The sequence below is a fragment of the Scardinius erythrophthalmus genome, assembly GCF_964197995.2.
Source record: "Scardinius erythrophthalmus genome assembly, chromosome: 18".
Lineage (NCBI taxonomy): Eukaryota > Metazoa > Chordata > Actinopteri > Cypriniformes > Leuciscidae > Scardinius > Scardinius erythrophthalmus.
Genome location: NC_138238.1, coordinates 18,932,946 through 18,948,078, shown reverse-complemented (window position 1 = coordinate 18,948,078; position 15,133 = coordinate 18,932,946). Strand labels below are relative to the sequence as shown.

The 15,133-nt window shown below is 37.8% G+C and overlaps 2 protein-coding genes across 2 annotated transcripts in view; one reads left to right on the top strand and one right to left on the bottom strand.

The window, feature by feature from the left end:
• The first annotated feature begins 360 nt into the window (after window positions 1-360).
• rsph10b (radial spoke head 10 homolog B) lies at window positions 361-5,811 on the top strand. Its single transcript, XM_081392506.1, has 17 exons — window positions 361-426; window positions 777-845; window positions 980-1,153; window positions 1,242-1,327; window positions 1,420-1,540; window positions 1,639-1,815; window positions 1,890-2,010; window positions 3,276-3,400; window positions 3,497-3,691; window positions 3,793-3,881; window positions 3,963-4,042; window positions 4,157-4,302; window positions 4,385-4,492; window positions 4,574-4,684; window positions 4,906-4,960; window positions 5,342-5,483; window positions 5,563-5,811. Exons 1-17 carry the CDS (start codon window positions 376-378, stop codon window positions 5,627-5,629), a joined length of 1,917 nt encoding a protein of 638 aa, XP_081248632.1. The 5' UTR covers window positions 361-375; the 3' UTR covers window positions 5,630-5,811.
• Window positions 5,812-5,833: 22 nt separating this feature from the next.
• The window catches only part of dlgap5 (discs, large homolog-associated protein 5), a 35,457-nt gene continuing 26,157 nt past the window's right edge, over window positions 5,834-15,133 (bottom strand). The window contains exon 19 of the mRNA XM_081392505.1: window positions 5,834-5,952. Within this exon, the coding sequence (XP_081248631.1) occupies window positions 5,942-5,952 (11 nt within the window). The 3' untranslated portion in view covers window positions 5,834-5,941. The remainder of the gene's footprint in view (window positions 5,953-15,133) is intronic.

The window sequence follows — 15,133 nt, the reverse complement described above, 5'->3', positions numbered from 1 at the left end:
TAGCGAATGCGATGGCTAATAAAGGACAAAAAATTAGTTCTGACAGATCTACGCCAGAACCAACGTTAAGTGAAGTGTTAGGACAGTCCTCCACGTCCAGTTTAGTGTCGGAGTCCGTCACAGAGCCTGACGATGGACAAGACTCCTCGAGCTCTGCTGTGTGTTCCTCATCTGCAGTGTCTCGGCACACGAACGAGCATCGACCAAACAATGAACATGATCAGTGCCGTAAAGTTCCCATTCTTCACCATATAATCGTGGAAAGGTTAGACATTCTTGCGAAATGATAACACTCAGATTGGTTGACAAATAAAATAACGTTAGGTGTTTGGGATCTTTTTTTCCCTCAGATATGAGGGTGAAAAGTGTGGAGAAATGTTTCATGGAGAAGGTGTCGCATACTTTCAAGGTGGCCACATTTACAAGGTGAGTGATGAACGATAACTTAGCGGTTTTCGACCTTTAGATCCTGTATAAAAATGTAAATCTAACGCACTACATTTTTATTAAGAACATTGCTAACATTACTACTGTACATTATATATTACTTGACAGATATTTTGTTATATTTAAAAAAAAATTATATATATATATATATACATATATATATATACATATATATGTGAATGTTGTAAGGGAGGAAAGATGAACATATAGAAATAAATTCAATATATATCCCCTGGCCTGAAATACTTAGGCTACCTTCAGGGAACTCCAGTAGACTACTTAAATTACCAAACATTATTTCATTATTTCTACCATTTTGCATTCATTAGGGTAGTTTTTCACATGGGTTGATGCATGGCTCTGGTGAATATATCTGGTCAGACGGTATAAAGTATCAGGTATGTAAAGAGTTCATGGAAGTCAAAAATTTACAGGAAGATTTACATTAGCTAGGATTTGATAAGTCACATAATACCCCAGTGTTTTGATTGGAGGCATTAATTATTCATAGCGAAATTAACTGTTGTGGCAGGGTGATTTTAAATTAAATGTTCCCATGGGACATGGGACTTACACCTGGTTAGATGGCAGCACTTATGAGGGGGATTTACACCAAGGTGTCCGTCATGGTGTCGGGGTGTTCAAATGTTTCAAAACCTCTACTGTGTACAGAGGTCAGTGGTATCTGGGCAAAAGACAAGGGCAGGTATGTGCATACACACATCTATTGTCTCAACTTTTCTCACATGCATTTAATTATAAATAACTTGACTGGTGTCCTGTGATGGTGACAGGGTGTAATGTACTATAACCAAGCATCCACATCATGGTACAAAGGAGACTGGGTGAACAACAGGAGAGAGGGTTGGGGAAAGCGGTGGTGTGTGATAGTAATCATTTCTCTATAAATATTTTTTTTTCTTTATAAATTAATATTTGAAGAAAATATAAATATATTTGTTTCCCATTAAGTTACCCATCTGGCAATGTGTATGAAGGACAATGGAGGAACAATGTCCGACATGGACAAGGAACAATGATATGGGTTCAGTTGGATCAGCAATACAGTGGACAGTGGTTAAATGGCATCCAGGTCTGTCATTTACTAACTTTGCCCTTATTTTTAGGGTCATTATGATTTTGTATAATTTTGTACTGAAATTTTTAGCAGAAGTTTCTTACTTAATGTAGGATGGAAAAGGAACGCACACATGGTTCTGTAAAAGAGTTCCATGTTCTCAGTACCCTCGTATGAACGAGTACACGGGAGAATTCGTTCAAGGCATGCGTCATGGTCAAGGACAGTTCTTATATGCCAGTGGGGCTGTGTATAGTGGAGAGTGGAAACATGACAAAAAACATGGACAGGTAAACCACCTTTCAAACTATGGAGATGTGAGATTGTTGTGTGTGATTCCAACACTACAGATGGTCTTTTGCAGGGGAAATACACTTTTGAAAATGGACGGGTATATGAAGGGGAGTTTAATAAGGACTGCATGGCTGAATTTCCTGCCTTCACTCCTGGCCTGAGTGGGATTACGACTCCTTTTCCAGACGAGAGTAAAGTATTAAGTAATATTCATGACCAGAATTAAATAGCTCTCTGGAATACTAGATTCTGATTGGTCAGTTAATGGCTACTAAACTATATAGTTGACCATTGTCCCTAGCAACTGATTTCCTACATAGCTAAATTGAATTGTATAAATAAACATGTATATATAAATGTAGTTTACAATGTATAATTTTTACATTTATTAATAAATAATGTATATATATATATATATATATACTCTTGCCCATATACATTTATTAGGCTATTTCATATATTCAATTATTATTCAGTTTCCTGTTCTTAGCTGAGTGGCACCTAGTGTGGTCTTCTGCTGCTGTAGCTCGTTGTGCTTCGATGTTTGACGTGTTGTGCATTCAGAGATGCTCTTCTGCAGACCTCGGTTGTAACAAGAGGTTATTTGAGTTAGCCTACTCTTGCCTTTCTATCAGCTCAAACCAGTCTGGCCATTCTCCTCCGACCTCTGGCACCAACAAGGCATTTTCGTCTACGGAAATGCCACTCACCGGATATTTTCTCTTTTTTCTGAGATTGAGTTGCTGCCATGTGATTGTTGGCTGATAATATATTTGCGTTAACGAGCAGTTGAACAGGTGTACCTAATAAAGTAGCCAGTGAGTGTACAGTTGTTATCAAAATTGAATAATTTTGATTACAATTGTATATTCAATTATAATTATACAAAAAACTCCAAGACAGCTTAAATTCATAAATACAGAAAAAGGAAGATTGCATTCATAACAAAACATTACTAATTAGTCATTGTCATTTAATTCTTAAACTACTAAGTCATTCAATCAATTTCGATAAAACCTCATCTATTAGCCAGTTATATAATTGTACCTACTAACAAGCTTAAATGAAGGTACTATGAAACAGAAAACAGTATGTCACAGAAAACCATATGTTTAAGTAAGCAAAGCATAAAAGTGCATCTAATCAAACAAGCTGTAGTGCTGGTTAAATAAATATCTAATTTGACAGTTTCATCAAAGACCTGAAACACTCTCACATTGGCCATCCTCGTTGATCCCTGAGTAAAAAAAGGTTAACTCTAATGAACAATGAATGTCCATTTATGTGGTAAATAGCATGGCAATGTACCGTAAACAGTCATTCTAAAAAAACCTTTAGAGAGAGTTAACTTATCAGAATTTTTTGACACTTACAGTATGTCAAGAGGTTTTATTTATTATTATTTTTCATTTGTTTTTACTTATAGTGTTTCTAATAGTTTATCTCTGTTAATTAGATGATTCATCCAAAAGATCTTCACAGTCAAGCACAAACTCACCACTCGGATCTGACATGGTTTTGAACATCAGTACTCTGTTAGACAGAGTCCCTGAGGACCACAGAGATCAAGAACTCAAACAGGTTTTTGTCCTTATTTGAAATGAATCCTAAGGTAAATCCAGAGCCAAATTTGTGTTGATGTGCTGTGTAAGTATTATTTTATTTCCATCTGTGCAGGTGGAGTTTGCAGTGCTGAGACACATTGGTTTGTTAAGAGAGATATATAGCTTCTACAGCAGCCTTGGACATGAGAAATCTCCAGACAAAATATTCCCCCTGACCTACCTGCAGTTCTCTCGATTTCTCATGGACTGTAAAGTTCACCAGCACGGAATCACGCAAGCGCAAATAGATCATCTCATCACTGGTAATGTCTTTAAGCATAATTATGGTTTGTGATGTTTTCTCTTTATATCAAATAAACTATTTGTAATCAAAGTTTTGCTTGTTGTCACTGTCTGAATCCAGATCAGGTCTATTCTCCTTTCACTGCCATTCTACCGAGAGAGTGTATCAGCTATATTATCGTTGTAGCATATCACATTTGCCACAAAGATATTGAGTGAGTATTTTCCTACAATGATAGGATTTTTTATGTTCTTGAAAGTTTCCATCTAGTCACAGATCACTTGTCATGTTACAGGTCCTCTAATAACATACTCGCAGCATGTTTTTCAAAGCTCATGAGGCAGAACATCATTCCCAATGCAAAGAATGTGAAAGGTAGAGAGATACACATTATATTATGATTGTATTATTACAAATTCTTTTGAATGTCCCTGTTAAACATAGACTTTATTATTTATTAATTATTAAATATGTCTTTCTTTATTTTAGGCTCTCTGTTCTGCCACCCTGTCCATGCTTCAGTTGCATGTCACTACTCAGACAGATGCTGGGAAATTTACCAGGCCCTGTGTAAAGCAAATTCTGTCCAGCTTGACCAAACTTTGACTGCAAGGCAATTTGTCTGCTTGCTTAAGGTAGCAGGCCTTTTTCTTTCATCTAGTCTCAACTTACTAAGAATTATTCACACATAATTCTTATGCATAGTCCTGTTCACAGGACCTCTCTTTATATGACAGCGAGCTAACCGTGTCCAAAGTGTTAGAGATCCTCTCTGTGGACAGTTCTGCAATTCATGATGGAATCTACAGAAACCTAGACCTGGAGGTCAGTAGCTGAACTCATGTTTTTTTTTTTTTTTTGGTTGATATTACTTTGATTTGATATGACAAATTATTTTGGTTGTAGATGAGCTTTCTGGAGTTCTTTGAGGCATTGTTGGGCTGTGCTGAGGTGAAAGACCAGAGAATCCAAACTGACGTTGAGAGCCAGACTGACACAAGTCATTGGGACGACACCACGCAGAATATTACAGAGCCAAGTTCACTTCAAGTCAGTGCCTGTTTTTTAAATTTTTAAGAATGAAATTTCAGCCATTTTCTCTCATGTTGGCAGTACAAAGTCTCTTGAGATTTGTAGATACCACTCAGTATCACATTCCGGTGGATATTATCTTAGCTGGGGTGAAAGCTAACCAGACTGTCTCTATTAAGGTGCTCTTATCTTTTGAAATGTTTCAGTTATCCCTATCTGAGGAGATGGAGCAAAGACAAAGTCCTGTGCTTGCTTTCAAAGGTTTGACTTCACAAATGCAATTCATAATGGAAAATGTGGTCAGTCCTTGTTACTATATCTGTGGTTCTTAACTAGGAGGTCTCAGCAAACTACCAAAGAGGCTTTAAGGTGACTTAAAATAAAGATCAAGGGTTGTACTATTCTGGAGGTTGTTTGAAACGCTGTATTGCTAGCACTACATTATTGCCTAGTAGTAGTTTATTTTATTTTACATAAAAGCATATGCTACATGAATAAATGTAAATGTGCTTCCCACATCCTTGGAAAACCATATGAGGTAGCCTAATTTAAAAGTGTCACCTGGAAAATTCATGTAAATGAATAAAATCTTAGTTCTGCCTCTGATTTATCCCTAATAGTGGGCTAATTTCATATCCTCAGAGAAGGACTGGATGCAGAAAACACAGCAGTTCTTCAATCAGACCTTCTTCCCTGCATATGAGCACAGCGTGAAGCTGGAGGAGGAGAGACTCAAGCTGAGAGAAAAGAACAGAAATGATCTTGCAGATGCTGACAAAGCAAGGTATTTAAAAAAAATATCCCCTAGATTCAAATAAATGGTTTTTGAAGCCCATATTTTTATAATTTACAATTCTTTTCAGACATACAGAACAGCTGGAGGCTGAGGAGAGACAAGACGAAGATGGAAAGAGAGTTTCCAAACAATAATGTTAATCACTCGCCCCCTTCTCCCATGACCCCTGTGACCTCTACCACATCTGGCATTCAAAACAATCAGTCACCAGCGGGAATAAGATAAAGTAAATTCACAGAATGGATTTCTGCTGAAATTCACAGAATTTTTTTTTGCTTTGTTAAAAACACTGTGAATGCCAATAAAATAAGGGGAAAAAACATCCATATTCAAAGAGTGAGTGGATGTGCTTTTATTTGTTTGTGGGAGGAGTGAACATGATCAGGTCACATTCACACATTGATGGTCTCACTCTGTCCTTCTGCTCTGGGGTGAACAGCAACAGATTATCTGACATCTGAAACACAAGGTTATGGACAAATAAAAAATTAAAATGCTGACAACTCTCAGAAAGTGTGATAGAGTAGTGGTTCCCCCAGTCATGGAAAACAAAATGATGGTTTCCAGGGTTGAAAAATAATCTTTAGGATTTAAGATTTTTTTTCATAAAAATCAAGTCATAAACATTTCTCTAGTAATTGTTTTACTAGTTGCACATCTATAAAATATTTTATTGGATCAAAATTGCTGAATCAGATCCAAATTCTGAGTGAATTTCCATGACTGGAAAACAGTGGGTACCCTATTGAAAGACAGAAGAAATGACAGTTAATAAAGGAAAGATGTAAATCCACCTGACTGGTCCCGGGTGTGAACACCATTCTGGGAAGAACTGAGACAGGAGTGCAAGAGAGAGAAGTGAGTGCCCACGTGCCCCCCAACAAACCATATAATGTGAGCATTAATAACATTATGATGTGATATGAGGGACATAAACTACCTGTAGGTGTTGCCAAGACATCAAGACGACACTCCTCTGCTGGAGTCACAGGACTCTCCATCACAGCATCCTCCACCCCAAGGGAAAACCTCTCTGCTGCAAGACCCGGAGACATGAGCTGTGTCCCAAAGTGAAGGCTGCATCCTTCGAAGGCCGTATTTGAAGGCCGGATGGCCGTATTTGAAGGCCGATTGCGTCACCGCGGCGCGACGAAGGACGTCCCAATTCAAAGGCTGCATCCTTGGAAGGTCGCATTTGAAGGCCGATTGCGTCACCGCGGCTCGATGAAGGCTGTCCCAATTCGCTCTGTGCACAAAATGGCGACCGTTGACGTTTCGAACTTGAGTGTGTGGGCCAGTACTTCCGGTGAAAACTTCCGGTGATCTGACAGCCAGAGCGGGAGACAACAGCGACCGAGGTCCATTACCACAGCGATATTTTTCACATTGAGTGTTTTTAGGATTCAAGAGAGGTGACTTGCCTTTCAGAGGGTGACAGCCTCAGCACTTGATTGTTGTGTGCCGTTATGTACCATGTCGTCACGTTATAACAGAGAAGTCAGCTTTCATGCATTCCCCGTTGACGCTGCGGAACGGGCATGAGTGGATACAGAAGATCCGGAGGGGTGACTTCAACCCGACCAAATTTTTAAATGCAGAATTGTGTATTTCACCTGTGCGTTTCTATGCTTTCTATTACTGCATTTATTTTGTGCAAGTGAGATGAGTAAAGACCATCTGTTTAATAAATCATTATCTGTCTGGTGTTTATATGCAGCACATACAGTATTTTTCTACGTGTGTAAAATATACACAAACTTACCCATACATTTTTTTGTGGTACCTACAGTTAAAAATGCAAAATATGTGATAATTGATCGAGCGATTGATGTAAGTAAAAATATATGCGCAGAATTGAGAAAATAGTATTTATGGAGATAAATTGTAGGCAGCCTATCACAGGGCAAACATGTGAATGTTCACGGTGCATTTTATGCAAACAACTCTAATCGTAGTTATAACTCTATTGGGTCATTGACGAATAAGGTTTTTAAAAGTGTAAAAAAAAAATAGAATGGAGATATAACTATATTTGAAACCATTTTTTAGTTTACTTAGTTTTTTTTAGTTTAAGATTTTGTGGTTTGTACAATCAATTAACACTGTTTTTTGTCATTTTTTACAAGATGGAAAAAATCTCACCAAAAAGTCATTGGTTTAACCACTGATTTGAAAGTTAAAAACGGATTTGACATTGATGTTGAGATAGTATATAGTGTGTACCACAGAAGAAATTAAAACAAATTATCACTGATCTCATAAATGTAATCATTTATTGGACTACTCTAAACACTCCAACATATTCAAGTAAAACATTGCACAGGGAAAGGAGAAAAGGGGAAATGTAAAAAAAAAAAAGAGCCTTGTATTTGTATTATTGTAGTTCCTTTAGTTATTAAAAGCAATATTATTCCATTTAAATATTTACTATATCGGTTTTACCGAATGACTTTTTGACACTTCAAAATCTTTAAAATACCTTTATATGTAGTATAATATAATTAAAACCTTTTGGATTCAGTAAAAGAGATCAAGTTGTACTACCTTACATACTTTGGATGTTATATATTTGTTTTTTATTATTATTAAGGCCTTTGGACAACAAAAAAAAGACCCGTCACGTCATTGACCCATTTACAGCATAATTGTTATTGCGTATGCAGCATGAGTCAAATACAATCTTCTGTTCGTGAACAGTTGTATTTCATTCATTAATCTGACTACTGTTTTTACTTACATCTATTGCTCGATCAATATTATTATCACATATTTAACATTTTTAACTGTATGGTACGACAAACAATTTAATATGGGTAAGTTTGTGTATATTTTACTCATAGTAAAATACTGTATGTGCTGCATATAAACACCAGACAGATAATGATTTATTAAACAGATGGTCTTTACTCATCTCACTTGCACAAAATAAATGCAGTAATAGAAAGCATAGAAACGCACTGAAAATGATATGCATTTAAAAATTTGGTCGGGTTGAAGTCATCCCTCCGGATCTTCTGTATCCACTCATGCCCGTTCTGCAGCGTCAACGGGGAATGCATGAAAGCTGACTTCTCTGTTATAAGTAACGTGACGACATGGTACATAACGGCACACAACAATCAAGTGCTGAGGCTGTCACCCTCTGAAAGGCAAGTCACCTCTCATGAATCCTAAAAACACTCAATGTGAAAAACATCGCTGTGGTAATGGACCTCGGTCGCTGTTGTCTCTCGCTCTTGCTGTCTCCCGCTCTGGCTGTCAGATCACCGGAAGTACTGGCCCACACACTCAAGTTCGAAACGTCAACGGTCGCCATTTTGTGCACGGAGCGAATTCAGTCAAAGAGTATAGAAGTAACAAGAGGCGAAACTCCGTTGCAGTTTTGACAACAGCCACTAGGTGGCGCTTCGGTAGCGCGGCCGCCATTTTGGACTGAACCAACGGCTTTACTGGTAGCACAACTACTGTACAGCATTAACATTATGTCTGAAAATAATTGCAAACAAAGAAAACAGTGTTCTGCCATCAACTGCAACAACTACCAGTGTACAACCAATCAACTAGCATTTCATAGATTCCCCAAAGATCCAGAGAGGTAAAGTAGAAAAGGTTTTATTAACTTTAAAGTGAGCTAACGTCAACGATAACAGGTGCTGTAACGTTAATGTAAGCTATCCCATAACCGCAGTAACAGTTTGCTAACGTTATGTATTTGGTCGAAATTGTCAAGACTCGAAATGGGCTTTTTAAATCGCATACTTTCAGAGATATATGAACACCTAACCTGGCAAATGACCGCTTTATTAATTCATTGTTATCACTAAATTAACCCTTTAACTGTCACCTTTTTTTCGCTTAAACATGAAAATCACTATCCAAACTTAAATGGTTGTAACGTTAGTATGGTTGTAACGTTAATACTATGGTTGGTCTTGTTTTAATTTGTCAGATTATTGTTGAAGTGAAATAAATTATGAAAGTGAAACAGAAAAAAATTATATAAGTTTGAGTTTATTAAAATGTACAAATTTTAAAATATAATTATTTATATTTTATATAATATATATATATATATATATATATATATATATATATATATATATATATATATTACAAAATATATTTTACTCTAGAACTGCAAGAAAATGAAAGCAAAAAATCTGAACAAGTTGTGTTCCACATTTTAGGTTGATATGTTGATATCTCGCTCCCTCACCCTTTCTGCCGTGTGCTCTAACGTTACACGGTTTGGAGCTGCGCGCTCTTGCTCGCTCGCTCTAGATTCCGGGTGATTTTAGCTAATTTGCGGGCATCAGGGAGCCGCTATAAATAATTGGGAGACTCCCGGATCTTCCGGGAGACATGGGATGTCTGCTCTAGAGATATTAAAAACTAGAAACTACTTTTTAGTTCATTTAACCGCTTTTGAATTTGAACCGGTATAGTTCAATCCTATGACAGCGGTGTTGCGTTCAGTCCAAGATGGCGGAGCTGCAGCTCTGCGCATGGGTGAGTTTGTTGCAATGGAACGTTCTATTGAGTTTCGCCTCTTGTTACTTCTATACTCTTTGATTCAGTTCTGCATCCTCCGAAGGCCGTATTCGAAGGCCGGTTGCGTCATCGCGCCGCGACGAAGGCTACCCTGATTCAAAAGCGACGCCAAATGCACCCTTCGTTTCCCCGTGAAAAGAAGGATACATAAATGGACACTTAGCGGCCTTTTCTACCCCATAAGCCATTGCGCGCCGTTGACGACAGCATTTATTTATTTATTTTTAAAGGCGGCCGAGACTAGAGATCGGTGGTGGACAGCAAATTCACATTTAAATGTAAGTATTATGTTTTCATTTACTCAAAAAGCTAGCAAAACCAGAGTTAAAGTTTCTTATAAACTTCTTCTTAACTCCTTCGTCACCATTGCGTGGCTTCATTTATCAGGTAGTTTTAGGCAAAACTTGTGGTAATAACGTTATTAGTTTAACGACCTATTTGTAATATTTGCACTTGTGTATTATAAGAAATATCACTCACCCAATAAAGCCCAAAACAATAAGAAAAGCAGTAGATAAGGCAATGGGATTTCACTTTTATGTGTTTTTGTAGTGCTGTCATGCAAGCTATGTGATTTTAACCAAATTTTAGTATACAGAAATATGATTTCTTAAGTATTTTGTATGCGTGTCTTGATGTGTCATATTTTTCAGTGTTAACAATGCACTTAAGATTGCTCCTCTGTGTTAAGTACCCTTTTCTGTTTTTTTTTGAACAATTCAGGAAAAAATGGGTTTATATATATATATATATATATATATATATATATATATATATATATATATATATATATATATATATATAAAGAAAAGTAATACACACATCTTTGCTAAAAATGTATTGTCCTGTTGTTGTTAACAAGCCATGGTTCATTTGCTCTGCCCTTAGGATTGCAAGTGTCCTGGGACAGGTGAGGGTGTGAGTGGGAAACCCACTGCTGAAACTTGGCCCTGGTTTGTCCTCATGGATGAGGTGTTGGGACAGAGGCATTGCACCAACCCCCCTGTCCTCATCGCCTCAATCCCTGAGGACACACCAGGGCCGAGTTCAGTAGTGGGTGCCCACGGTGAGAAGGAGCCAGGGGCAGCAGCACCAGCACCACCAGTAGCAGCACCAGCACTAGCACCCACACCAGCAGAAGCACCAGCACGAAGGCGGCGAGACAGGACGGGTTTTTGGACTTGATCGGAGAAGAAATGCAACTAGAGAGGGAGGCAGAGGCGAGGAGAGCACAGGAAAGAAGGGAGAGGATGGAAAGGCTGTTTTCTCTTCTTGAGAGAATGATTGAAAAATATATACATTTTCTACCTTGTTGAATTTTTTTCACTTTTATTTTTTAAAATAAAAATTATGTACATTTATTTTTATGCAACTTTAATTGTGTAAATAAAAGAGAATGAATTGTTCTGGACATTGTTTATTTTTGTAATGACAGTAATACTTTCTGCATGAAACAAATTCTATACCTTTTTATTTTTTCAAATAAAATTGGTAAATGAAAATCATTTGTTCTATAGGCTACATTAAAGTACTTTTTCCAACTATTTACAAAATACGTTAAACATATCAAAATCAACATAAACATTTAATTTTACAATACATAAAATAAGAAAAAAATGATAGACTCTATTGAGCTGAACTGCTGGACCGGGATTGGCTGCCCCTGGTAAGGCCTCCTGCTGGTGGGACATCATCTGGGATGGTCTCCAGAGCGTTTGAGTGCATATTTCCACTATCCACTAAGTTGGCTATACAGGGCTGATTCAATCGACGGCTTTCTAAAAAAAAGTACTTTTAATAACTACTGCATTTATATTAGGCTACTACTGCATTACTGCGTAGGCTATGTTGCATTTTACTTCTGTATATTTTCAATATACAGTAATATCTGGTTGTTACATTATATACTTTTGTGTAGTTTAATGTAATCATATTGTGATGTGAGGGGAAAAAAAATACTTCAGTAGGTTACTTCACATTTGTAAGTGAATACTTAACGAAATATGCAGTTCCGAAAATTAAAGTTACAAAATGTAGGCTTATTGTCACAATATTAACAAATTGTTGCTAACTACAGCAGCGTCCCATATCAAAGGGCGCATCTGAAGCGCTCGGACCGGTCTAGCCTACGAAGGATTGTTCTTGTCGCCTGGCAACCGTGACAGCTGCAGATGACGAGCGCGAGAAATACTGGACTTTTTATATTCAATTGGGTTTTGTATTCAAACAGGGCTAAACTGAAAATACATGATCCGGCAGCGCCGGGGCAAAAAAATCCTCACCATGTCCTCCAGTAAAATATAAACCATAAAAATGACAATAGCCAATTCTGGCTCCATTGCTGTTTACTCAGTTATCAAAATGAATGATGATCAGGATGGCAGCTGTCCTCTCGCACCGTTGCTTGGCGTCAGGAGCGGTGATCGGGAACACCTGGTTGCACAATTAGGAAATCCTAGGAAGGCTGCATGGTGCGTCCTTCAGAGGACGCATAGGCTGCATCCTTGAAGTCTGCGTCCTTCAAAGGATGCAGCCTTCAACATTGGGACACAGCTTATGCTGTCTCTCACTGATGGCTGCAGGTAACGCTCAAAGTCCAAACCAGTAGCATTCTGGGAAAAATACATCAGAACATGATCCATAAACTCTCAAGTAAAAGAAAAAAGCTCTCCTGACTAATAGTAGGATTTAGGGATGCAGAAAAAAAGGTTATTCTTGTCACCAATCTTGTATCTCCATATTTCATAATTAAAAAAATTTCATTAATGATTACTATTGGTCAACCTTTACATCTGTCTGTGGGTTTTGCAAATATATAACCAAGGAAAACTATAAAAAGCAGCTTGTGACTAAACCTCGTATCTCCATTGGATCCTCAAACTGTCAGTAAAACCTCATAACTCCACCTCTACAGTAGTGAATGAAGTGGAGTACACATGTAGACCGTCTGCTTATTTGCATTGCAAGGGTAAGTAAAGAACTGGTGGTTTGAATAAGTACAGTGTTTTCTTTACTGAAGAATCACTACATTTATAAAGGCTAATGTCTTGTGTATTCGAGGACCAGAGAAGAGGGTCTCAGTCTTGTTGTCGAGTCATAGCCAGTACAGTCTTAAATAGCCTCTGCATAGCACTTCATCTTTAAAGGTAGGGTAGGCATAGTTAAAAGCATGAGATCCCACCCTCCCTTCAAGAGCACTCTTCAAAGGAGCGCCTTCAAAACACATGACAGCAGAGTTTGCAAAGTATCACGTGATGGCGTTAAACTACCTCATGTCTCAAGAGCACTGACCTGTACCACCTGACTGCTGCAGATTCATTTTGATGTTGATAGGGTTGCCATTGAAACGAATAAATTCAAGTCACGAACCGCTCAGAGTATAACATAATGGGTTTCCATCTCTTCCAAATGACAGTTATGGCATGAACACCGCATAAGCTCGTTGTGCGCTGATGATGTGTGATGTCAGCACGAGGGTGCGCAGAGGTATGAAAATGGTCACCGTGATTTTGCCAAGTAAGACATGTTCCTGGATCAGCATATTTTGTTGATCCTGGAATAACATTCCTGTCCCAAAATGTAGTCCTTACCCTATCCCTACCCCTAAACCTAACCCTACCCATAACTTTTCCCTAAAATCAGAGGGAAATGATAACACTTATGTCGAAGCACCTCACCCTGGTTCTAAGCCTAAACTTGACATAAACTGTAAACTTGTCCCTCAAATCTGATTGGTTGATTGGAAAGTTGTTCCAGGATCAACAAAGATGTTGATCCAGGAACATGTGGTACTTGGTGAAATCACGTTCACCTATGAAAATGCATGCGTTGACAACAGGAAGGACATCGTAACATCGCATTCGGACCGAACGCAATTAGAAGAACATTTTATAGTCCTACACCTTCCACAGACACACACACACAAATACATTTAGACCACTTAACTTAGTGATTGCTATCAGTATGTGAAGAGACTTTCAATTAGCATAACAAAAAAATGCTTCTGGAACAAATCGCCTACCCTGCCTTGATTTTGGCAAAATTACAAAAAACTGAGCGCCCACATAACTCTCACAGGCTATAAAAAGTTTACTGTATAGTTGATGAAAACGTAATATGATGCACTGCCTCAGATGCGGCCGTTCTAATGACCGACCAAACACAGTCTCTGGTCAAAAACCTTGTAACTACATTTGAGCTTGATTTTGGTAAAATGTTAATATGACAGCACATGCAATTGTCTGAACATATAAAATAAAATAAAAACACTACATCAACTTTGACAACACCATGTTTATTTATTTTAAAAAAGTGTTTCATTCCGAAAAGTAGTGTTTTTGGAGATACAAGGTTTCCACCCGACAGTGACGGTATTACTAATTAGACGGTATGTTCTAATTAGTTGTGATTGTGCCATTTTCACTTTCAGTAAAAGCTTGCATCAAACCTAGTTAGGATACTGTGTTAGACTTTGTTGTTGAGTTAAGACAACTTTCAATTTAATACCAGCCAAAACTAAAGCCTTACTCTCCTTCCAGGATAGAGGCATCATCAAATCGTGACTCCCACAGCTCAGAAAATCCAGTCAAACACTCAGTCTCGCTGGCCATCACTGCCCTTTTGAAACATGTACAGTGAAACAACATACACTACCATTCAAAATTTTAGGGTCAGCAAGACTTTTAAAAAGAAATTAGGTAAATTGATCAAAAGTGACAGTAAAGACATGCTACAAAAGATTTCCATTTCAAATAAATGCGATTCTTTAGAACTTTCTCCTCAAAGAATCTTGAAAAATGCATCGTGGGTGTGATTGAGTTTTAATTGACTAAACCTTTTCAGTAAAATATGATAAAAACAATTCACAGTCGGCATCACTTTCAACTGGATTTTCCAGCGGATCAACAGTTTTAAAAATCTTGGGTTGTGGTGATGGGCAGAGACTCGCTCTGAAAAATATTTTGTTCTCACATCCTTAACCACTCTGTTATACTCTAATAGCAGCTCCTTCATGCTAATATAATGCATTTTGAATCCAGACTTCTTCCAACTGTGTTGTGCATTCAGCCTTCCTACATTCCCTTTTC

Coding starts and splice junctions, on each gene's coding strand:
- rsph10b (XM_081392506.1), top strand. CDS start 376: ATGTTTCATGGAGAAGGTGTCGCATACTTTCAAGGTGGCCACATTTAC. Junction 846..979: donor CAGACGGTATAAAGTATCAG/GTATGTAAAGAG, acceptor CTGTTGTGGCAG/GGTGATTTTAAATTAAATGT. Junction 4,043..4,156: donor CAATGCAAAGAATGTGAAAG/GTAGAGAGATAC, acceptor TCTTTATTTTAG/GCTCTCTGTTCTGCCACCCT.